The sequence below is a fragment of the Tupaia chinensis genome, unplaced genomic scaffold, assembly GCF_000334495.1.
Source record: "Tupaia chinensis unplaced genomic scaffold, TupChi_1.0 Scaffold000315_1, whole genome shotgun sequence".
In the NCBI taxonomy this organism is placed as follows: domain Eukaryota; kingdom Metazoa; phylum Chordata; class Mammalia; order Scandentia; family Tupaiidae; genus Tupaia; species Tupaia belangeri.
Genome location: NW_006159808.1, coordinates 2,864,492 through 2,888,944, shown reverse-complemented (window position 1 = coordinate 2,888,944; position 24,453 = coordinate 2,864,492). Strand labels below are relative to the sequence as shown.

The 24,453-nt window shown below is 44.7% G+C and overlaps 1 protein-coding gene across 1 annotated transcript in view; it reads right to left on the bottom strand.

Annotated features, from left to right (window-relative positions):
• Positions 1-24,453, bottom strand: part of ARHGEF38 (Rho guanine nucleotide exchange factor 38) — a 113,381-nt gene that overhangs the window by 48,473 nt on the left and 40,455 nt on the right. Inside the window, exons 3-4 of the mRNA XM_006151161.2 lie at positions 17,328-17,451; positions 5,259-5,406 (exon numbers count right to left, since the gene is read on the bottom strand). Coding sequence (XP_006151223.1) covers positions 5,259-5,406; positions 17,328-17,451 — 272 coding nt within the window. The remainder of the gene's footprint in view (positions 1-5,258; positions 5,407-17,327; positions 17,452-24,453) is intronic.

Here is a 24,453-nt window from a genome sequence, read left to right as displayed (position 1 = left end):
TTCCCCTAATTTCTATCCCCTTTAATGAAAAATTTTATTTTTTCAGTATTCTTTGTGGAGTATAGATTAGAAAACTGGGAGAGAAGATGAATAAAAATGAAAATGCAATTTTCCATAGAAACAACCAAGTCAACAATGTGATCATATAAGAACTAAAATACATAATTTGAAGTTGAAAAAAAAAGATTGTCTTATTAATTCCTAGAGAAGACATAGACTTTTTTTTTCCTGACCCACTTATTTCAACCAAATAAAATACAAATATTAAAACAAATTAAACACTGTGTTTAATGTGTGGGCAGAAGTCTGACTGCCTTTTCCTATTTTTCCAAAGACCTTTCCAGAGGGCCTGGGGGGAGTCACACCCACAGATGTGGAGAGACCATTTTGGGTCATTGGTAACAGGATTCTTCCTACAGGCTGCCCTGGCATAGTATTGGAGTATCATTGTGACACGTATTGAGCCTCCTCTCACTGTTAAAGTACATTCCTTTCTGATCTCAGCAAACTTCCTTTTCCAATCACCACGTAAAAGCTGTAAAACCCACCTACAACCTACAAGCTCCTCCCCGCTCCACGTGACCTGCCTTTTTTGGGCCAGACCAATGGAAAAACTTTTCACTAAATTCCAAACTCTGTCTCTCTCTCTCTTTAAAAAAAAAAAAAAAAGGAACCCCTGTACCTGATCACCCTAAGAAAAAGGCATGCTTTGCCTCCTCTCCGGGCCTAGGTCACTCATATTCTACTTAGAAATAAACTGAATTAATTATTAATTTTTTAAAGGGGAGTTGGTTATTTTCTATTGACAAGAGTCATACAACGTTTTATAAGAAGAAACCTGAGAGTTTTCCCAGGACAGGAAACCACAATCTATAAAGAAGGGCACTACGCTATAACATCTTCTACTTGCTCATAATTTCAGTAAGTTTCTCTTTAGGCTGAAACTTTCCAGAGTTAACCTTAGCCAAGGACAATTCTAGAAAAGGAAGCTGAACAATGTCCACTGACCCTTTTATCCACTAAAGTGATTTACTTTGTCTGCCACGGAACCTCCTACCTCCAGGAACTCACTGTAATTTGACAGTGTCACAATTAGCTATTGTGTCATGCAGCTATTCCTTCAGGGCGACGGTCTTCATTACACACGATGCCCTCTAACAAGAAACTGAAAGAATTTCCAGAAGTGATTTTTTTTTTTTTTAGAGAGATTTTTGCTATGTGTCACATGTACTCACTGGGGAGACAGAGACAGAGAGACATAAAGCAAGAAATCACCCCCACTCCCCAGGAGGGATGGCCGTGCCACCATCTCTTCTCCTCCATTCTTCTCTTGGGATCTTGGGCACACACACATGTACCCCGCATGAGTTTAAAGCCACCAGTCCAGACTTGAACTGCACAGCCATGTGGGAGTCCAGTGATAGAACCATTACGCCATCTGCTGGTCCCCAGAAGTGATTTTAACTTTTACTTGAGCTCTGGGCTGTTCTGTGGTGAGCAAATGCAGATGTGGTCCTCAGATTTTGTGCGGTAGGAGGGAGGGGAGCGGCCAAGGGCACGATGCAGGGAGGCTGGAAGTTTCCCTTCCGAGGCTGGTGGCTAGCGTTAGCAGGAGGGGACAGTAGGTACATGTGTGCTGACCAGCTGCGAGGCTAGACTCCTGTCTTCTATCTCTCAGAAAACTTAACAAATCCCCTCATTCATTTTCTATTCCAAAACAAACAGGTTGTCAGGCCTTAGCTCTGTAGTGGAGACCCGGTGGTGGCTGTGACAAGAACCCCTGAGGGGATGCGGGAGGTAGGAGGCAGGAGGTGGGCTCTTCTTTCTGCCCACACGCAGGAACCTTAAATAACGCCACAGAGACTAGGAATCAGATCTTTAGCGAAGAACTTCCTTCACGTTAGGGATGTATTAATACCGTATTTCACACAGTCTCGGGGATCACTTCTGTGACTCTGCAAACACTCGCAGTTGTAAAAATAAAGACTAGCAGGTTCTCCATCCATGCACTGTAGATGCGGAGTGCCCTGTGCCTCTGGAGAGCGCTGGAGCTTTTCTCTCTTGAGATGTCTGGTGTTGGAAAGGGTCGCTCAGCTGGCACCCATGTGGATGGGAAGCCCTCTGTATTCTGGGGGCAAGCAGTGAGTGGTGCTGGGGCCCACGCTCCTTCTCTAACTTGGAATGTGTGCTGGACACCCCTGAGCATGCTCACTAACAGATCCTGATCTCTGGGAGATCACCACGGATCCTACTTACTGACCTGGGACAGAGCAGAATCCGCACTTTCAATACACACTCCTGGTAGATCACCCACTCCCAGAAACACCGCTTGTACCTTTCAAAAGGGTTCTAAATTATTTTGGGGTACACATACTATTCTCTTTTGAAAGCTAATGTGCTTCAAAGAATAACCAGAAGTTGTGAGCTTGGGTCTGTGAGAGAGCCAGACAGATCCCCACCATCCTTCAGAGATGAGCCTCAAACTGCACCACTGTGACAGCTCCCGGGTGTCATTTAAGTTAACTCTCACATTACTGTTAAACTTTCCAAGTGGTTTTGTTTATCTACCCAACCAGAGTTTGTGTTCCTGGGAGGCAAGAGAAGAATCCTTACACAATATATATATTTTTCAACATTATCTAGTACACTTTATAAATATTTATTATGCCCTCAATAAACATATTTTATTTTTGGTTAAAATGTGACCTCTGTTGCTTTCAAATCTGCTCTCGTCTCTGAGGGGTGAAGTCACCTCTGTCTCGGATATTGCCTCAAACCAAGTTATTCCAATATCCCTTTGCACGGGGAAGCGGAAGCCACACCTAACACCCATTAGAAGCTGGCTGTTCTTTAGCCATGAGGCAAAGGCAGGGTGACAGTAATAGCTTTGACTGATTACTTGGCAGGGAAACCAAGCCCGTAGGGTGTTCCAGACTCACTCTGCCCTATAAACCTGTTTGAAAACCTGTTTCTCAGAATTTAAAGCTTAGCTCAATTGAGGTCAGTATTATAGTAATGTCGATAATTCTACCGCCCTCAGCCTTCAGGCAGGCCAGGACAATCCATCATTAACTTCATTTTCATGGAAAGGCAACTTGTGTGAAAATAGCTCTAATGTAAGCTATTTAATTCTGATTTCCTTTCCCCTAAGAAATAGTTCTGCTAATATTGCTTCCTTTGGACTTGTGCTTTCCAAATCTTCACACCTTCCAGTGCCTAAAATTATTCCCTACATCGGAATGGTTCTAAATATGCAAGTTTGGGGGCATCATTTGAAGCTTTCAGAAAAAGTCCCAATAAGCCACTAGGTCTAAAAGTAATTTTCAGTAATTAGGACTTCATGAGATTTCAAAATCACCTCCGGTTTAGCTGGGTTTTTTAGGGGTATGATTCTGAGCTCTACTGCCTGTGGGACGTTCCAGCAGGACCTGTTTCCTTCTCTGAGTGAAGAGCCTAAGGAATACGGGATGGCTGTCCATCCCCGCCTGGACAGACAGCTGCTCTTCTGGAGCAGACACCGCCGCCCGTGAGGCCTCACCCGGGGTAGGCGTGGGGCGGCCATCTGCAATGCTGGTTGTGCATTTGCTATGAGATTCCCCTCTTTCATTTCTAGAAACTGAGCAGCAACAAAGGGCTCAAGATACACATTGATTCCATCTACTGCTGCTGCCCTATTAAGGTGGAAAAGGTGTTCATTCACCATCGGATAACACCAGGATTTCCTACCTCCCCTCCCCCAGGAAAACATGCCTGCAGATTTAAAGGACTTCGGTCCTAATGTCTGAGTTTATTAAGATGAATACAACTTTAAGCCTTAATGTGTCTCTGAACTGATACGCACACTCTGAACTAAACTGAAAATAGTGAGAACAATGAACCGAAGCTATTCACACCCTTCTGCTTCCTGTGGACGTGGGGGCACGCACACGTTCCTAGCAGGTTTTTCTCACTGTGGTTGGCCACGTGGGATCCTGGATCCTTTGACCACCAGGCAAGGGAGGGGGCTGTTGTTGTATTCTTTGCACCCAGGACTGAGCTCGTCACAGGACAAGTGCTAAATAAATGCCCGTCATTTAGTGACTTGACTCTACTCTGCTATAGCATGAAAAATGGTTTAAAGAACTACAATAATTCAATGATCTGGAGAGGACAGTGAAGGTGACGTTTTATCTATTTGTTTGTTTAGTTGCTTTCTTACCTATTTAAAAAATTAACCGGGTCTGGTTTAAACTCACTTGCAGACCCAGTTCCTGCCTGGAAAGGCTTCCCTCAGGAGCGGTCTCGTTTAATCTCATTTCACTTTATGTAGCTACAAACCTCTCGGACCACGTTAGGCTCCCCATTTTTGCCTCCTGTTAAAAGCGTACGAGGCGGTTGTGCCCAAGAGTCGGACTGTGGTGCATAGATTTGCACACTTCAGCTGCCACTGCTGGCTAAGGCCTGTCCTAGCGCCGATCACCTGGATCTACCGTGGCTAATTCTTCGAAGTGAACGGCTGAGAGCAGCCCTCCCAAGGTGAGCCGCAGGGCGGGACGCCGGCTCGCTCCGTGTGGTCGGAGCCTGCACGTGCGCTGAGCCACCAGTCATGTTTACATCAGCCCCAACACATGTCCGTATGTATGCCTATAGACAAGATTAGGAAAAAATGCACACTGGGTGTATCAGGTGGTGGGACAGCAAGGGCTTTTGTCTTATTCGTGCTTCATCATCTTTTTTAGATTGGTACTCAATAGATACATTTTCTAGAAATAAAATGTGTATTAGGCAACACCCCCACCAATGTTTTAGGGCTGAAGAGGGAAGGCATGCAGGATTGTCCTGCAACTGACTTGTCTTGGCCAATCTCCCCTCGTCCCCTCAGTGAGTCTGGGGCAAGAAGGAGCCCTGAAGAGGGCCCTAGACGTCCTCTGACTCCACCGGCTCTAGCTCACAGGGTCCCCCGTGCTCTTACGTGTTCCTGAACTGCGAGGAAGCAGGCAGTCACCCCTGCCAGGGGGGCCTTTTCTCCCATATCCACCATTTTCCTCTCTCTCCAGAGCCCTGAATCTTCTCCACCTTATTCTTAGTCATCCCCTCAGGGGGTTAAAAATGCCAATCAAGGCTTCTGGCAGGGCAGCTTTTCATAAAGGGAATGTCACCGAGCACCCTGTGAGCTCAGAAAACAGGTGTTCTTGAGCCCTTCCAGCTCCACCCACCCCCTGAGCGCCCCCTGCTGGGCAACCGGGGTCAGTCAGGCAGCGTCACTGAAAAGGCCTTACTTTAAGGACTGGACACACTGGCTCAAGTGTCGCTTCAGTTCCTCCTCCTTTTCATAGGACTCCAGGACACTGCGAGCGTCGTCGTGGTGGTAGCAGTAGATTTTGTAAACGTCCTCCAGCGGCCCTTTGATCTGCAAGAACACTTCCCCTGAGAAATGCAAAACAAAGGGAAGACAGCAGGTCAGAGCGCTGGCCCTCCACGCGTTCATTGTCCAATCAGGTTGACCACTGGGGCCAGGTGCGATGGGTCCTGCTTTGTCCCCAGGTGGTTCACCAGGAGTGGGATGTGCTAAATTTTCTTTTCCCTTTTCCCCTCTTTCTTCTTTGTGTTCCTAGCTTCCTTCCTTCTTCCCTGCCTTCCCTCTCATGGAACAAAGGCTGAAGAGCTTCACCTCGACGGGCAGCACAAGAAAGCTGGCTTCCTCACGGGGTCTCGCACACCAGTGGGTGGGCAGGGCTATGAGTAAGGGCTGGGTCAGAGCTGTGTCTGAGAGCTGGCCTGTGCGGTCTGGATCAGGCTCCCTACAGGCCCGCTCTGCCACCCGAGCAGATGGCTTTGACTCTCTGCACCCGTGTCCTCTGTAAAAGGTGACAGCAACGTTCAGCGTCACAGGGTCACCATAAAAACCAGAGGTGGTGGTGTGTGCAAAGTCCAGGGCAGGGTGTGTACATAGTAAGTCCTCAAAATCAGGCATTTTTAGTTCATTTCCCAGGGGGCTTCCAAAAGTTTATGGAAAAATAGAGTTAAAGGATGGGTTTATTATAGTGCAAATTGTGAGGACAGCCCATAGTCCAAGGTTTCAGAGAGCTGGGTCCCATATGGCTGACCAAAGTCCAAATTCTGGCCCCAGGGGCTTGAAAACCATGCCAGGTGTGTAACGTGCATGCCGAAATCCTGAGAGGAAGAAGTGGAGAGAAGGGATGGGGCGTGAGGCCACAGTGAGGCTTATCCTCTCCCCTCCCCTCCCCTCCCCTCCCCATGTCTCTCTCTCTTTCTGGTGAGCACACATGCCCTCAGGCAATTAAAAAAATCATTAAATTTGTTTGAATTCCATGTGTAGGTTTTTATAACACTTATTTTTTATGATCTCTTCAAAGATGCCTCATGTGAGAGTGTGGAGTGACATTTCAGGCTGGCTCTGTTGTTTTACAATGTTTATTCCACTAAAATGTCCTGAGGGTCTCTGAAAGGCAAACAATGGAGGTTAGAGAGACAAATATTTCCTTTTATGTGCTCATATAAAGGATAGGACATTATTTCTTCTAAAAATCAGTTGGATGGCCCTACCACATTTATGAGTGTATCTTCATAAGAGATTTGGCTTCTTCTGTCCAGGCAGCTCATGGATTCTTTTGATATTATAACTGGGTCTACACACGCTGTTCAAGTGGAGAGTGGCTGTCTTTAACCACAGTCCTCTTACAACTAAGTAGGAGGTACGCACTGCCCGCCAGCGACGAGCAGATCGTCGGGACGCAAGGAGTATGTGACAGGATCTGTTCTGAGAACACAGCAGATTTGGAACTGATCATGATTTGGGGTCTGAACTGGCTTGGATGACTTAACTGAATGACAGAGACGTGGGCCTATTAATCTGGCCCGATTGTATTATGGTGCCAGGAGTAAGCCATTCTTGTATGTTCAACGTGCTCTGCACACACTAACTATGTAAGTCCCTGGAAGCATGAAGGGGTAAGAGGCTGTTTATATTAATTAAGGTGAACAAATCTGAGTTTGAAACAATTAAGTAATTTTTTTAAAGAATAATTTTTTTATTTAACTTTATTTATTCGTCCATTTTCATTTGACTAGAGAGGGACAAAGAGACAGAAAGAGAAAGTGAGAAATCAAGCCACCAGGCCTGGGACTTGAACCACAGTCAGCCATATGGGAGTCCAGCACCTTAAACTACCACACCACTTGTCAGCCCAAAACAATTAAGTGATTTTCCCAGAGTCCTGTCAGAGGTGATGAAGCCGGGATTAGAGGCCACGTTCTTCACATTCTCCCCTGGATTTCAGCCCACACTCAGAGCTCACCAGACCCTGAAGGAGGCAGGCAGCTGGAAGGGGCACTACACTCAGCGTCTGGCGTTCCGTAGGGTTCGGGTGGTCGTTTTGGGAATGACTTCAAAAAATGTCCTATAAGCCTCAGGTTCCTCATTTCATGGATAAAATGAAAGTAATATTTCTTAGAGTAACTAAGACTAAATTGCCAATTAATGGGGTGATAGATACAAAGGAAGGCCTAGGCTGTGGGCTCAGTGACTGCCATTGGCCTCTCAGGCTGCTACACTCTCTCCAGGATTGATATAGGGATGTAGCATAGTTAGGGGATCACATCATTTCTGAGTTCAAACCCAGCCCACTCAAGACATTCCTTTCCATTATATGGGATTTTCCTATGATTTAGAGTTAGACTCTGAATAATGTGAAGGGGTGTGTGTGTGTGTGCGTGTGTGTGTGTGTGTGTGTTAAGGTTTTTGTTTGTTTTTTAATAGTGCCTTGTGGGCCCATAATGAGACTCAACAACTGTGAGCATCTTGGGAGCTGAAGGGTTTCTTGTTTTGTTCCTGGAATTGGGTTGAGTTGATCTTTCTACCGTCGTGGGTCTCTGAGCTCTGCTCTTCCAGGCAGCTAGCAACATACGCAGCAGAAACTAGAGTAGTTGTCCAGGAGAAAACAAATTAGGTCAGTAACTGAGCTTACGGTGGGCAGAGGGTGAAGAGAGACTCCCAGAAGCAGAGACGGGGAGACGGCATGGGCTGGGGCTGGTTGTGGGAGAATTACAGCGGCAAAGTAGGGGTGGGTGGCAGGTGTAGATGAGAACAGAGGCTCTGAATCCGCACAGCCCGCCCGGAGCCGGTTATAAATATGTATGTTCACTACACAGAAGCCGAGAGTGAAGAGCAAAACAAGAACGGGGGAAGTCCAGCCTCACGAATGCACAGTACGACGGAATGGGAAACTCAAAAACCAAAGAAAGGCAAAGGCTCTCCTTTTACACACCAGGAAACCATTAATTGCGAACTCCCTCATATTTTCTCTAACACCTAGTTTGAAAGAATCTCTAGCTCTTCCCTTAATGGCAGAATCCTTTTTTTTTTTTTAACTCTTTCCAAGTAAGATCCCTGGTGGGAATCTAGTAATAATTATTACGGTTAAAAGATATTTAAGGGCTTTAATTGAAAGCGGAGCCGGTTATAAATATGTATGTTCACTACACAGAAGCCGAGAGTGAAGAGCAAAACAAGAACGGGGGAAGTCCAGCCTCACGAATGCACAGTACGACGGAATGGGAAACTCAAAAACCAAAGAAAGGCAAAGGCTCTCCTTTTACACACCAGGAAACCATTAATTGCGAACTCCCTCATATTTTCTCTAACACCTAGTTTGAAAGAATCTCTAGCTCTTCCCTTAATGGCAGAATCCTTTTTTTTTTTTAACTCTTTCCAAGTAAGATCCCTGGTGGGAATCTAGTAATAATTATTACGGTTAAAAGATATTTAAGGGCTTTAATTGAAAGTCATTTATTCGCCCCGAAGGCCAAGTTCAAGCAGGCAGAATATTTGCGTCGCCTCCCAGCCCTGCTGGTGGAGCTTACGTCCTAACAGCTCAGATGAAGGATGTGTCTTGCAGCAAAAAGTGATTCTGTTTCCAAGGCAACGTAACTCTCAGCCGCATTTCGGTAGCAGTGAAGGACAGCTGCTCTGTCTAATGGAGGTAGGCTGGAAAGGGATGATTAGGAGCAGAGAAGGGACTAAGCCAAGACCAGTGAAGGTAATTTCCTTCCGGCTGCCTGTCACTGAGGTGCCAGGATTCAACAAAATAAATAAAATCGCACTGCTCTTTTTAAAATTCTGCATCCCAAGAATGTCTGCATTGGCTTGGCCTAAAAATAATTGCCATGCAAAAGGTGGGGGGGTGATGCACCCTTTCAAATTTCCTTAGTTATCTTCTTTAAAACAACTCTCAAAAACATCCTGGAATCACCTCTGTGCAGCGAGGGACTGATGTAAATGTATTCGTGATCGTCTTCTGACACTGCTCTTTACTTCTAGACCCTCACAGCCAACCCCAAGATGTGCCATGCTAAACCCAGTGGCCTCTGCGTTATTCCCGACCCCACTCCGGGAAGAAGGTCCCCTGCCGGCAAGTGACCAGGGAAAGCCAAGGACACTCGAGGCATTGCCGTGTCCTAGGCTTTGTTTAGGAAGGTGGCATAAAATGGGTTATGGTCATACTCTTTAGCCCGTTCTTACAGACTACTGTGCACCAGCACCTGGGTGGCCTCAGGAACCTCCGAGGCCAGGCAGGGAGCGAGAGAAGAGTGGCGTCCAGGTTAGGACATACTGTGAATAGTCAATGACAGGGCTCGAAGGCACAGAGGGGCACCGGGTCTGCTTCTGGGAACCTGGGCGCTGTTCTCATACGTGCGTGCCCTTGAGGACAAACTACGAGTGAGTGCAAAAGAGAGGAGCCCGGGGCGGGGAGGGGCTGTCCAGCGATCTGGGAGGGCGGGGTGGGACGCTGTCTGGGAGGAAGTTCCAAAAGCCTCTGAGGCGGCCAGGGGAGGATCATGAAGGACCGTGTGTGTCACCGAGGAGCGGGAACTTCATCCTGAAGGATCTCTCGGGCAGTAGCCCCATGGCTGCATTATGCTATGGGAAGGTTGTCTGGTAGGTAGCGGGAGGGGGTCGGGGGAATCTGGGGCAGGGTAGTCAGGCTGGAGAAGAGAGACCAAGGGAAAGGCTTCTGCAATAATGAAAGAAACGATGAGGAGCCGAAATAGGAAATGATAGCAGGGGAGAGAGTGCTCTAGCGTCCGCGGCCTGGGTTCGAGTCCTGGCTTTACCATTTACTTCATGTGTGACGTTTGGGACAATTACTTGATGTCTCTGTTCGTTAATTTCTTCCTCTGTAAAATGAGGGCCATAACAGTAGGAGGGTGTCTGAAGACTTGGTGAGCTAAAATATGTATTTGTCATTAGCTGGCGCAGCAAACGGATAGATGTTGGCCGTGGCCACTAACGCAACAGCTGGGATGGAGAGGAGAGAAGGAAAATGCAGGCATCGAATACACCTGAACGATGGGAGGGCACTCCAGCCATGTCCTGGGATCCTGGTTTCAGTGACCCTGTGGCTAGGCAGCGATGACACGGAGAGGAGAGAGTTTAGGTGGGGAGATGATGAGGGCATCCAGTATCCATGCGTTCCGTGTCCACACATTCAACCAACCACAGATAAAATATATTCTTAAGTACTCAGTGGCATCTGTATTGACTATGGACAGATCTTTCCTTGGCGATTACTCCTAAATTATCATAGCAAGAGTTTGCATAGCGTGGACATTGTACTGGGTAATGCAAGGAGTTGGAGGTGGCTGAAGGACATGGGACAGCCCACTGTGGTGGTGTAGATTGGGGGGGTGCTGCCATGCAATACAGGAACCACATGGGTGCCCAAGGTTGGCTCCTGGGTCGACTTAAACATGCACCCCCAAGCCTCACTGGCTGGGAGGCCAGCAATGTCAAAAGGTACTGCTCTGTCTCCCTCTCTTTCTCTCCTTTCTGTCTCTCATGAAAGAAAGAAAGAAAACAAGCTATTAGAACAAATGAGAGGGGGACCAGCAGATGGCATAATGGTTACATTGCTGGACCCCCACATAGTTGACTATGGTTTGAGTCCTGGACCCAGAGGCTTAAAATTCACACCAGACATGTGTGCACGTGTGCCCAAATTGTCTCTGAGCTCCCAGGCCTGTAAGCATACACCTGTGTTTAAAACTGAACCTCGCCCGAACCCCAAGGTTATTTCTAAGTACGGTTCCTAGCTGATCTAGAATCAGGAAAGCCTCCCCTTTGGCTCTAGAGCTGTGAATCACAAACTCCCAATCACACCGCCTAAGGGCAGAGAAGTCGGACACCTGTGCTTCATGCCGTGGTAACACATGGAAAGATCTCACCAAAACTCAGTTCGTCATTTGAAATGAAAATGCGTAGGTGAAACATTTAGTGGTAGAAGTGACCAGTGACCTCTGCTAAGGGATTTCTACCACAGTTGGCTCATGGTGACCTCCTGGGCACATGCTGCAGCCATGCTGGATGCTGCGGCCCTTTATCAGAGTTGCCCAGACTCTCCAACCTTTTCCCCATTTCTCATTTAGAAAAATGTGTGCACCCAATCTCTGCCTTTTACACCCTTGAAGTCCAAGCTCAAGCGCCATCTTCTAAGTGTTTCCTTGTCACGGAAACTGAACTCATCTTTCCTCTGTGACTTTGTATCACTTAGCTCTTACTGGAGAAAAACAATCACCCCCAAAGTGTGAAGGCTTTAAATGACAACTGTTGGTTTGCTTGCAATTCTATGCGTTAACAACCAGGCAGGGTTCAGCTGGGATGGCTGTTCTCCATGGTATTGTTGGGGCCCAGCCTTAAGTCTGCAGTCAGGTGGCAGGGTGCCTGGGGGTGGGTTGGGAGCCAGCCAGGGAGGACTTTACTCAGCCCAAGGCCTGGGCTGTGCTCTTTGGAATAGTTGGATAGTTTGGGCTTCTCTCATCACAAGTAGAGAGCAGAAGGCATGTGCTTTTGTAGACCATCAATTTATTGGGCAAAGCAAATCACAAGACCAACCCAGATGTAAACGGTGAGGATATTAAAATAAGAACTCAACCAATTCTTTTTCAAGTATGGCCTTGCTGTTTTAATTTTTTTAAATAAATTTTTCTGTACTCTTCCTCAATGTTGCCATTTTCAATTAATAAATTTGTAATTATACACCTCTTCAAGTGAGCTTTCTCTGTAAATCATAACATTTAAATCATTTTCTATGGGACCAGCGGTTGGCGTAATGGCTCTGTCACTGGACTCCCACATAGTCAACCGCGGTTCGCATCCCAGACCCGATGGCTTAAAACTCACGCCGGGTGCATGTGCATGTGTGCCCAAGATCCCGAGAGGAAAATGGAGGAGAAGGGATTGCGGTGTGGCCATCTCCCCGGGGGTGGGGGGGGTGATTTCTCGCTTTCTATCTCTCTGTCTCTGTCTGTCTGGCGAGTGCATGTGCCCTATAGCAAAAACCTCTCAAAAGAAATAAATCATGTTCTATTTTGAATTAATTTTAGGCTAAAAGAAATATTGCACAACTGGCACAGATATTTTTCAAATATTCCTCTGAACTTTCCCAGAGTTAACATCTTATATAACCACAACACAATTGGCAGAAAAAGGAAATTAACTTCGGTGCCATACTATTAGTTAAACTAAACACCTCGTTTGAATGCCCTCACTCCTGTTCCTTCACCATTCCAACACTTATCCAGGCTCCCATTTGCAGGAATCCATCACCCCTTCCTAGAGGTCTGCAGTCCATAACAGTCTTCTGTCCTGCCTTGTCCTAAATGACCTCAAGACTGCAGAAACCCACTGCCCTTTATTGGAGTTTGCCTCAGGGTGGCTAACATTTTCTCATCATTGAACATAATTGCACGCTTTTGGGCAAAAGTATCCTAGCCATGCTGTTGTGTCCCTGTTAGTAAAGGGTTCTCAGTGGAAGTATGTGTTATTTTGTGGTTGACATTGATTAGTTCATTACTGGCAGCCTCTGCTGAGTTTCCCACTATAAAGTTACCACCTCTGTCTGGCGAGTGCATGTGCCCTATAGCAAAAACCTCTCAAAAGAAATAAATCATGTTCTATTTTGAATTAATTTTAGGCTAAAAGAAATATTGCACAACTGGCACAGATATTTTTCAAATATTCCTCTGAACTTTCCCAGAGTTAACATCTTATATAACCACAACACAATTGGCAGAAAAAGGAAATTAACTTCGGTGCCATACTATTAGTTAAACTAAACACCTCGTTTGAATGCCCTCACTCCTGTTCCTTCACCATTCCAACACTTATCCAGGCTCCCATTTGCAGGAATCCATCACCCCTTCCTAGAGGTCTGCAGTCCATAACAGTCTTCTGTCCTGCCTTGTCCTAAATGACCTCAAGACTGCAGAAACCCACTGCCCTTTATTGGAGTTTGCCTCAGGGTGGCTAACATTTTCTCATCATTGAACATAATTGCACGCTTTTGGGCAAAAGTATCCTAGCCATGCTGTTGTGTCCCTGTTAGTAAAGGGTTCTCAGTGGAAGTATGTGTTATTTTGTGGTTGACATTGATTAGTTCATTACTGGCAGCCTCTGCTGAGTTTCCCACTATAAAGTTACCACCTTTCCCTTTGAGGCTAATAATGACTTGCAGAAAATTTTGAGACTCTGAAATATATTTCTCTAACTTTCGCCTAGCAAATCTAGTGTCGATCAGTGGATTTTGTCTGCAAGAATTTTGTGTGTAGTATTTGAATAATAGTGATTTTTCTGTTTTCCTCTTCTCCTCTATATTAATTGAAATCTACTGTAAGAAAAAATAAATATCAATGAGTCCATATTTAGCAGATCGGTTTAAGGTTTAGCGGCACTGCAGCCATCGTGAAACTAAGAAGGGCCTCTAAGATGAAGAATCTGGCCAAGTGCTGAGTCAAAGGAAGATGACCGAGGAATGGTCAGATGAGAAATCAGGAGTGGGTATTTGTTTTTTTGTTTTTGTTTTTAGAATTCTTTATTTAATTAATTTATTGTTTTTGTTGTTGTTATTATTATGTTTTAATTTGACCGAAGAGAAACAGAAAAACAGAGGGGAAGTGAGGAAGCAAGTCACCAGGTCTAGGACTCGAGCTGTGGTCGGCCATGTGGGAGGCCAGCACTTTTAACCACCACACCACCTGCTGGCCCCCAGGAGTGGGTATTTGAAGGAAGCAGGGTGATTCACTCAGGGGGAAGCAGTTGCCTCTGAGTGTGGTGAGGAATGATTTGCAACTGCTTCCTGTACTACACACACCCAGGACAAGCGGCGTGTTTTGAGACAGCGGTACTTGCTGTCTCCCTCTATTGGCATTGGGAAAGTCATGACACGTTTTTGCGTAGAAAAACACCTCCATTACTATCCTGACAACCTAACACTTATAGAATAAACTCCCTTCTTCTCCAGCCTCTGTCTCTCACTTCATTGACCGAGAGAAGCAGCTGAACTTAGTTTGGCTGGTAACAGGTGTGATATAAATAAATGGGGAGAAATTTCCAGTATGGGCCCACTGATATTTATTTTATTTAGTGGGTTATAACCCAATTCTATCATTATGTATTTTACTGCTCAAATTTGTAAACCAGGATATTTTAAATCAAAAAAGTGTAAGTACAGAGGTGCCAAATGAACTCAAAGTCTGCTAATTTGAAGATATTAAAATTCTAATTATATACCTATACATATTAAGACATAAATATCTGAGCTGAAATATGTTCATAGATAATGTCTTTTTGCCTCCATTTGGATTTTTTTTATTTTTGCAAAATAAAACTCATCTAAATAAGTTGCTTCTATTTATAATTTTTTTTACATTTTTTCAAATGTAGATATTATAAAACCTGGTATGGAATATAACTTTATTCCATTAAAAATGAGCTCCCTTGAAAGCTTCTTTCTCTAAGTCAGATTTTCCAAAGTACAATTATAATGTCGAAATTAAACCTTTCACTCAACGTGAGCTCTCATTGTTTAATTTTTTAGCTCATTTTTTATTCTATGGGGATAAGCCCTGTCTTCCCATTTACAATTTTGTTTTCAATAATTGCAATTTGTAAAGATTAAAACCCTGAAGTTATTTTTCCCTCTGTTTGTTGAATACCTTAACTAGAGACTTCCAACTGATTTTGAACAGAATGCAATTCAATTTCAGAGACCTCGTTTAAAATAACCCAATGCCATTGTGGGACGCTTTGGCTGATGACTTCTCAAGGATGTTTCAAAGGATCAGACATTCCTGAAAACTGATTAATGACCAGCCACAAGTGAAGTACACCCTGTCCTGCATAAGATTATCTTTGAATTCAACATGTATTTTATCCTCCAAGTATTGTTTTCACTCTAATTTGGTGTATATAAAAGCATATGGAAATATGGACAGTTTCCACTCAATTAATAAGACAGCTCATTAGGCATGTGCTATGGTCAATTTCAAGTGTACGTCTGCTCCACGAGTTTTCTTTTAAAGAAATTTGTGCTATATATGGTGTATTCACTCGCCAGAGAGACAAAAAGCAAGAAATCAATCCCCGGGGGTGGGGTGGGGTGGTGGCCACACTGCAATTCATTCTCCTCCATTCTCCTCTTGGGATTTTGGGCACGCGTGCACATGAGCCCAGTGTGAGTTTTAAGCTGCCAGGTCTGGGACTTAAACCGCAGTCCACTACGTAGGAGTCCAGTGAGGTAACCATTACGCCATCTGCTGGTCCCCACAGGTTTTTACTGTAGCAACAACATCGCTTTACTGTGATGCTGGGCTCCAGTGTTGCTATTCCGACTAGCATTTGCATTTATATTGTCCAAACGTTAAGTTTATGTCTTCAGTAAGCCAGAGAAAGAGAGAGATCCCTCTAACAGGGTCTTCACACCATGATTTCACTCCCAGACTACCAGCCAGGATCCTGGGCATGTGTGTATGCCTGGTGGGTACCGAGATCTCAGGACACGAACCTGGGTCCTTCCCATGGGTTGTAGCTTCCGTGTTGCCTTATCGCTGTGCCTCTGCAGCTGCCCCACGGTGTTTAATTTTAAGTGGCTGTGACAGCACTTACACCATGGTCAGACAGTTCACCTTTGCCACAACAAACTTCCAAAAGCTTTTGTTTTGTTCTATAAATTGGATTTAGAAGAATTTGAACCATTAATGGAGTCCACTGATTTTGTATTTGAGCCGTCTGCTCGCACTGATATAAAACATCATCATTGAAGGGCAAAGCTTTTCTGCTAATGGCACCGACTCGTTAGCAGTCATTACTTTGTGCCACTCATTGGCGCGAGGAGCCTCGGGTTTAAACAAGCAAATGTATTTAAGATAACTGACGTTTGACCTAAATGACAAGTGTGCTGCTCACGGTGAGCTCTGTGCACACCGCACACGGCTGCACATGTTGAATCACTTTACCTTGAGCACAGACTTGTGTGTAAGTTTTCACAGGTGTTGCTGCTGCTTGAGCAAATTCCTGCCCCCCCCACCCCAGCTGGCCTGGGAGGGGGATAGCATTCAGGACCCTGCAGTGGAGGGTGAGTACTTCCTGTGTGATGTGTTCATCACTTTGAGAAACAACATCAATACTTTTTATCAACAATGTAAAGTTTTAAAAATGACTACATTAAGCCTGTGGTTCTAGAAGGGTTTACTGCAAAACAATTATAACCAAATAAATGAACAACTGAGTTGCAACTTCAGCTCCCACCATAGGTAAACTGGCGCCAGGAGCATGCAGCGCTCTGGCACAGGCTGCTCAGCCTCCACTTGTCACAGGTGCCTAAGGAACCTAGCATCCCTTAACCCCATTGACTGGCATCATGGCGGCTTCTTGCCTCCTACGAGTCATTCCGATCCCAGGGGCGGTCCACAGGCAGCACCTATGTGACCAGCTGCTCCATGCAGTGGGTGTCAGGGCCACAGCACGGCTCCGTCCCCCAGTACACACAGAACAAAAGACGTAGCTGTTCCGGCCACACAGGTGCAAACATCGCGTTACCTGTCACCGTCGAGGCCATGCACACAGCACTTCCCAGGAAGATGTTTCCTTGCAGTCAGAAAAGGCTGGGAAAGGAGAGGCTGAGTGTGGGAGCTTACCGTGTGTTACTGTGAGATCTCAGTCAACTGCACGTGCCTGCCCCACCCATAAACGAGACCCTGGCGGAGGGAGAAATGGCGGGGAGGCCCTACGACACAACTATAATAACAAGCCTTCTTTAAAGTCCAGGACAAATGCTGAAGTGCTCCTGCCGCGGGGCTTCAGTGGACATAGACCCATTTACAATTGGCGTAAACTCATACAGAGCTTGTGTAACTACAAGCAGCCACAGATTTCACATTTATATGTGTCCTGGGAGTGTGCTGACTCAGAAACATCAACCAGACGATGCAAAGGGAGCTCGTTAAGATCCCGTCCCCTCATGTGCGCAGAATTCGAGAAGAGAGTCACATACCGATGACTTGCCTGGCCGGTTCCACGTCCGTGGTGGCCTCTTCCAGCAGCGCCAGCAGCTTGGCGGATATCTGGCACACCGCTTCGATGTTGCTGAACAAGCTGTCCACGTCCAGCCTGTCGAGCTGAAGAAACAAACACTGAGCTCTGTGCGGCATTCAGGGTGTTTCCTCACCTTCAGCGGCGAGCACTGTCTGCCAGCCCAGGCTCCTGCCAGCAGCCGCGACTGCAGATACTCTGGGATTCCAAGAGGAGGTGAGCTGGTTTTCATTCAGTAATATTAGAATGCGGCATCTGTTACCGCTGTCTCTTTCCTTTTTTAGAATTATTTTTACTTAACTTTATTGATTTAGTTCAATTTGACTGGAGAGGGAGAAAGAAAGGGAGAGAAATTGAGAAGGCAAGTTGCCAAGTCAGGTACTCGAATTGCGGTCGGCCATGTGGGAGTCCAGCACCCTTAACCACCTTACCACCTGCCAGCCCTGTTACCTCTGTCTTTTTATTTTGAATTCATTTTGAGTTGAGCATACATCTGTATATTCCTACGAAACCCAGAGTGGGAAAGAGATTTGGGCCTGTTGTTTTTAGTAAGTACTTTCTCTGGAGGGATTTCCTGGTGTGTGTGACCTTAGATTGTTCTACATTTTCTACAGCAGAAGTCATACCTTACTGTAGGCAAGTAACTACTTCCAAAACCTGCTTAAAAATCACAGATGCTCTGAGAATGAGGACAAGTAGTTGTGCTGGGCTCCTCCACGCTTTCTTTTTCCTTGAAAAAAATACGAATGAAAATCTTCACCAACACATTCTACTAATTAAGCGTTTATCGCATTTTATCATTTCATGCACAGCTTCAAAACCCAGTACAACTACCCTCGGATCTCATAGCTGGTGCTTACCCTAATTTATGCATCACTCATCCACTTGTTCATCTGATATTTCCAGAGTACCCTCTATGAACCAAGAGTTGTGACAGAAGCCAGACTGTCCACCGTAAGTGGTGGGGGTTGGGCAAAGGGATGCCAGTTCCCCTCAGCTGCCGCGGCACACAGCTGAGACTGGGGGTGGAGGACGTTGCTCCTATTTTGCTGGATCTTCTTCAAAACTCTTTCTCTTGAGCTGAAATCAGATCTTCTTTATGATCAAACAGAGTCTCATTGAGGCATGACTGAGCTAGGCAGGGAGCGGGAATTAGGGGCCTTTTGTCCACGACTTAGTACATGTGAGGTCATAAATAACCACATCATCAACAATCAAATATGGAGGAGTTTCAAAGGTGAGAAGCAGAGTTGCTGGCCATAAACCTGGCTAACAAAATGAGGGCCATAAGAGAGACAGGCATCCAGTTAAGGAAAAGGGACCAGGAGACTAACAGATACTAGAGATACAGGTGTAAAGTAAGAGACAGGCCCAGAGAAATTCTGAAAATGCAGGCCAACACCTGTAGCTGCTTCTCCATCCTTTCAGCCATCAGTTTTCCCAGGCCTGCTCTGCTCTTGGGGAGAGGAAGGACACGGCCTGTTTATCTTTTTATCTCACCTGTTTGACATTGGCTCACCTATCCTTCCATATTGGACACAGATACTATTTTGGAAAATAACGCTGTTATTGAACTTGGAACTGTGACTTGGCTTTACGCTGTTGGAAACTGTGCTGGCTGCTCCTCATGCCATGTGGTCTTACTGCGTCCGTCAGTTTGTTCAACCCTTTTGGGAAATTCCTCACTTTCCTATCTTCAGTCCTGCCCTCAGGTTCACCCCCAACCTCGTCGGTCACCTATTCCATGATCATATGCAGTGACGTTGTCTGTATCTCCATGCTAATGATTACAGTCACGACTGGTTCCTAGGAATTGAATCCATCCATGTCTTCTGTTTCTTCATCAAGCATTGACTTGAACAGAAGAGGACGAATGTGGCTTGTCTGCCTGAAACCTCAGAATGTTCAAGATTTCCAACTTCTGGGCGGGTGGTGGCGCAGTAATAACACAACTGAACCCGCGTCGGAAGGTCCCTAGTTCACATCCCAGGTCCTCCCCTGTGTATGCTGGGCACATGCACACACCTATGACCCAGGCCAGCTGAGATGGGGGTCGAGGGCGGAAGACAGTGTGAGGACCTTGTTAGGGTACCTATTTCTCTGTCTTTCTGTCTCTCTCTCTCAGAAAAAGTTTTTCTTTTTCCATGAGAGAGAGATTTTTGCTCTAGGACACGTGTACTCGTCAGAGATACAGAGAGACAGAAAGTAAGAAATCACCCCCTCCCTCGGGGGAATGGCCACACTGCAAACCCTTGTCCTCCATTCTCCTTGGGATTTGGGGCACGTACTCAGATGCACCCAGTGTGTTTCAAGCCTCCAGTCTGGTACTCAAACCACAGTCAGCCATGGGGGGAGTCCAGTGCCTTAACCACTACACCACCTACTGGCCTCAAGAAAATAAACTTCAAAAAAAAACAAGACTTCCAATTTCTGTGTTAGAAAGTATATTTAATATGCAAAATATCCGAAAGGCATATAAAGGTTTTATGCTTTTAAAGCTAATTATCATTGGGTGAAAATTAAATCATTAATTATTCAACTTATGAAATGATCATTTAATGAGATTACTGTCAATAGCTCATGAACCACTGGTTTCTGAATTCTAAAGAACTGCCTCATGTGTTGAGTACTAATTCAGTTCGCAAAGGTACAGCTTTGTGTAGCATGAGATATATTTTCTACACCTTCTATCTGAAATAAATTTTTGCAGATTGACTTGTTTTCGATGTACTGGTGTCTATTTCTTCAAATTATCATTATTATTTTTTTGGAGAGGTTTTTGCTACAGGGTGCATGTGCTTGCCAGAAAGACAGAGAGAGACAGAGAGACAGAAAGCAAGAAATCACCCCCCAGGGGGGATGGCCACGCTGCAATCCTTTCTCCATTCTCCTCTTGGGATCTTGGGCATGCACACACACGCACCTGGCATGAGTTCAAGCCACTGGGGTGAAGTCAAAGCCACGTGTTCTGGGACTCGAACATAATTGACTACATGGGAGTCCAGAGACATAGCCATTACGCTAACTGCTGGTCCCCAAATTATTATTTTTAAAATTTGTTATAGGGTACATGCACTTACCAGAGGGAGAGAGACAGAAAAATAGAGAGAGGGAAAGTGAGAAAAGGCCCCACAAGGAGGATGACCACACCACAATCCTTCCTCCTCCATTCTCTTCTTGGGATTTTGAGCATGCGCACACACACGCCTAGCATGATTTTCAAGCCGGCAAGTCCAGGACTTGAACAGCACAATCAGCCCTGGCTGGCTCTAGATGTCTTTTATTTTCTTTAATTTTTTATTGCCAGATTGTACATGCTCACCAGAGTTGGAGATACAGAAAGAGAACCCATACCCACTGGGGCGTGGTCATGCCATGATCCACTTTCTTTCATTTCTCCATCCTATCAGGATTTGGGGCATGCACACTTACATTCAGTGTGTCTCTCAGGTTACTGAGGTCAGTTTCAAATCGTGGTTGGTTACGTGGGGGTCAGCTTCCCGTGCACAGAGTTTAATCACTGTGCTATGGGGCAAACCCTCAAATTGATTTTGAAATGAAGCCTTCTAAAATGTGATATCTCATCTCTTACTTGCATTAAAACATAAACCATCAGATGTAATTTATATCCCTATTGTGACTTTATTTTGTTGTGGAATCTTTGTTCTAGGAAGTTTAAGTCCTTTATACTTATTATTTCATGATCCACTCCAACTCCTCTGATGTATGAGCAAGTTTAAAGATAGAGAAACTCATGCAGGGTCAAGGTTTCCAGGCTCAGATTCATGCAAGATATTCAGGACTGAGCCCCAACCGGAAGTGGGCCTCCGGTCCTACAGTACATCCTAGGGACAGTGCCCTGGGTCATCTGTATGTTTTAATTTACTCCTGAGCTTCTCACTAAGTTGTCACTTCTGCCATGGATTTGCCAAGATCAGTATACTGTGTCTCTATATCATTTAGAATAAATTGTTCAGCAAGGATCTAAACCTACAGTTTATCTATAATCTTAGCCCAGTGCAACAAATGCTAGAGAACAAAACCATAGTTTTCATTCCATTCTTCCTGAAGGATAGAAAGGATTAAGACATCAATCAGTTGGCCTGGTTTCAGTGGCCGGAATCACCATGGGCTCCTGAGATTCTGTGATTCATAAACTGAAGTCATGTCTGGTGACCATGATGCCAAGAAACGAACAAATGCTGGCCCAGATAGGCTTTTGGAACTGATAGATGATTTCAGGATTACTAACATAAATTCAAGAAAGTATCTCTACATGTTTATTCACCATTTACTATAACCATGCAATGCTCCAAGAGCTTAAATTGTATTTAAATTGGTTAAAAAGTTCATTTTGGGAAAAAAAAAAACAACAGTCTAAGTATATACTAGTCTATGCCAAGTTAATATATAATAATTCAGACTTAGAAAATATAAAAATTAAATGTCAATGTTTACATTTGCCATTTAATTTGTTGCTTTAAAAAGTACTCATCACAGGATTTACTTCAATAGCATGTCTCCATTATATTTATTTTAATTTTTAAGAATTATTTATTATTATTAATTTTTAATTTGACCAGAGAGAGACACAGAAACAGAGAGAGAGAGAAAGCGAAAAAAGCAAACCTCCAGGTCTGGGACTTGAACTGTGATCAGCCATGCAGGAGTCCAGTGCCTTAACCACCATGCCACCTGCCAGCCCCCCCTCATGATATTTAAATACTTGCTAGATTTTGTAATTAGGTATTATGATGCCTCTAGGTTTATTCTTTGTTTATTTGTTTGTTCAGGATGGCTTTGGCTATTTGGGGTCTTTTTTTGGTTCCACATGTGTTTTAGAATTTTTTTTCTCTTTCTGTGAAAAGTGTTATTGGAATCTTGATAAGAATTGCTTTAATCTGTAGATTGCTTTTAGTAGTATGGGGATTTTTACAATATTAATTCTTCCAGCTCATGAAACTATCCATTCATCTGTGTCATTTTCAAATTATTTCATCAATGTTTTATAATTTTCAGTGATTTCAAAATCTACTACAAACAATAGTACTCAAAACAGCATGGCACTCACACAATAACAGACACATACATGAATGGAACAGAAGACAAGAGGGCCCAGAAATAAATATACATATTTATAGCTGATTGATTTTCAACAAAATGTCAAAAATATACTCAGGAAAGAACAGTCTCTTCAATAAATGTGCTGGGAAAATGGGCTGTCCACATACAGAAAAAGAAAAAGGGACTGGTAGTTAGCGTAATGGCTATGTCGCTGGACTCCCATGTAGTCGACCGCAGTTTGCATCCTGGACCCGGTGGCTTAAACTCACGCTGGGCACGTGTGCGTGTGTGCCCAAGATCCCGAGAGGAGAATGGATGAGAAGGGATTGCGGCGTGGTCATCCATCCTGGGGGGCGATTTCTCACTTTTTATCTCTCTGTGTCTGGGGAGCGCATGCGCCCTGTAGCAAAAACTTCTAAAAAAGAAAAAAAGGAAAAGAAAATATTCATATTACACCACATACAAAAATTAACTCAGAAATGGATTACAGACTTAAACAGAAGAAAACAGTAAAATTTCTAGAAGAAAGACAGAAAAGTTTAGTGGTATTGGTCTCAGTAATGTCTTTTTGACATGACCTTAATAACACAGGCAATGAAAGCGAAAAATAGATGAGATTACATCAAATGGAAAAGCTTCTGTACAGCAAAGAAAATAATGATCAGAATAAAGAGACAACCTATGACCAGCAGATGGTGTAATGGTTACTTCGCTGGACTCCCACTCAGACAACCACAGTTCGAGTTCCGGACCCGGTGGCTTAAACTCATGCCCAGCATGTGTGCGTGCATGCCCAAGATCCGAGAGAATGAAGAAGGGTTTGTGGCGTGGCCATCCTCCCTGGTGGGTGGGGGGGTAGTGGTGGGGTTTCTCGCCTCTCGCTTTCTGTCTCTCTGTCTCTCTCTCTTTTTCTGGTGAGTGCACACATCCTATAGCAAAAACTTCTCCAAAATAATAATAATAATAATAATAATAATAATAAAAGAATAAAGAGACAACCTGTGGAATGGTAGAATTTACTTATAAACCATATATCTGATAAGAAATTAATATCATATGTAAAGGGGGTCAGCCAGTGACATGGTGGTTAAGGCATTGGACTTCCACATGGTGGACTGCAGTTCGAATCCCAGACCCGGCAGCTTGAAAGTCACACTGTGTGTGTGTGTGTGCTCATGCCCTAAATCCCAGGAGGACATGAAGAAGAAGGGATTGCAGTGTGGCCATCCTTCCTGGGGGATGATTTCTCACTTTCCCTCTCACTGTCTCTCTCTGTCTCTTTTCTGCTAGTATACCCACTCTATTGCAAAAACTTTAAAAATAAATAAATAGGGACCAGCAGTTAGTATAATGGCTATGTCCCTGGATTCCCAGACCTGGTGGCTGAAACTCACGCCAGGTGTGTGTACATGCGTACCCAAGATCCCGAGAGGAAAATGGAGGAGAAGGGATTGTGGTGTGGCCATCCCTCCAGGGGTGATTTCTGGCTTTCTGTCTCTCTGTCTCTGTCTGTCTGGCGAGCACACGCACCGTATAGCAAAATCCTCTCCCAAATAAATAAGTTTAAAAATCATAAGTAAGGAACTTAAACCTTGCAATAATAAGAAAACAAAGAACCTAACTAGGATAAAGTCAATGCGAGGAGAAAGGCTAAGCCTGACATCATGTTGACTCCTGAATCTAGCCCTGCCCAAAGCCAAGCATCCTTATTACTAAGCCTACAAATTGGCTTTTTGATTTGAGTTTGAATTTGATGTCTTTTGATTACCTATAACCAAAAGGGGACTAATACACTCTTAGTCTTACTTCCCCTAAGAAATGTTTCTTGCTTGGTTAGAATTAACTTCTCCCTTTTCTACATATCCAAGACTCTGGCTTTGTATCACTCCTTATGCTGAGCCAATGATACAGATCAGGGCCACTTGGTAATTTGTGCGCCTATAACAGAACTGTGAGTTCCTTTAGGACGTCTGCCTTTGTGAGCTGAGTGTCCCGCGATGTCTAACGGGCATGTGTGTAGTTAT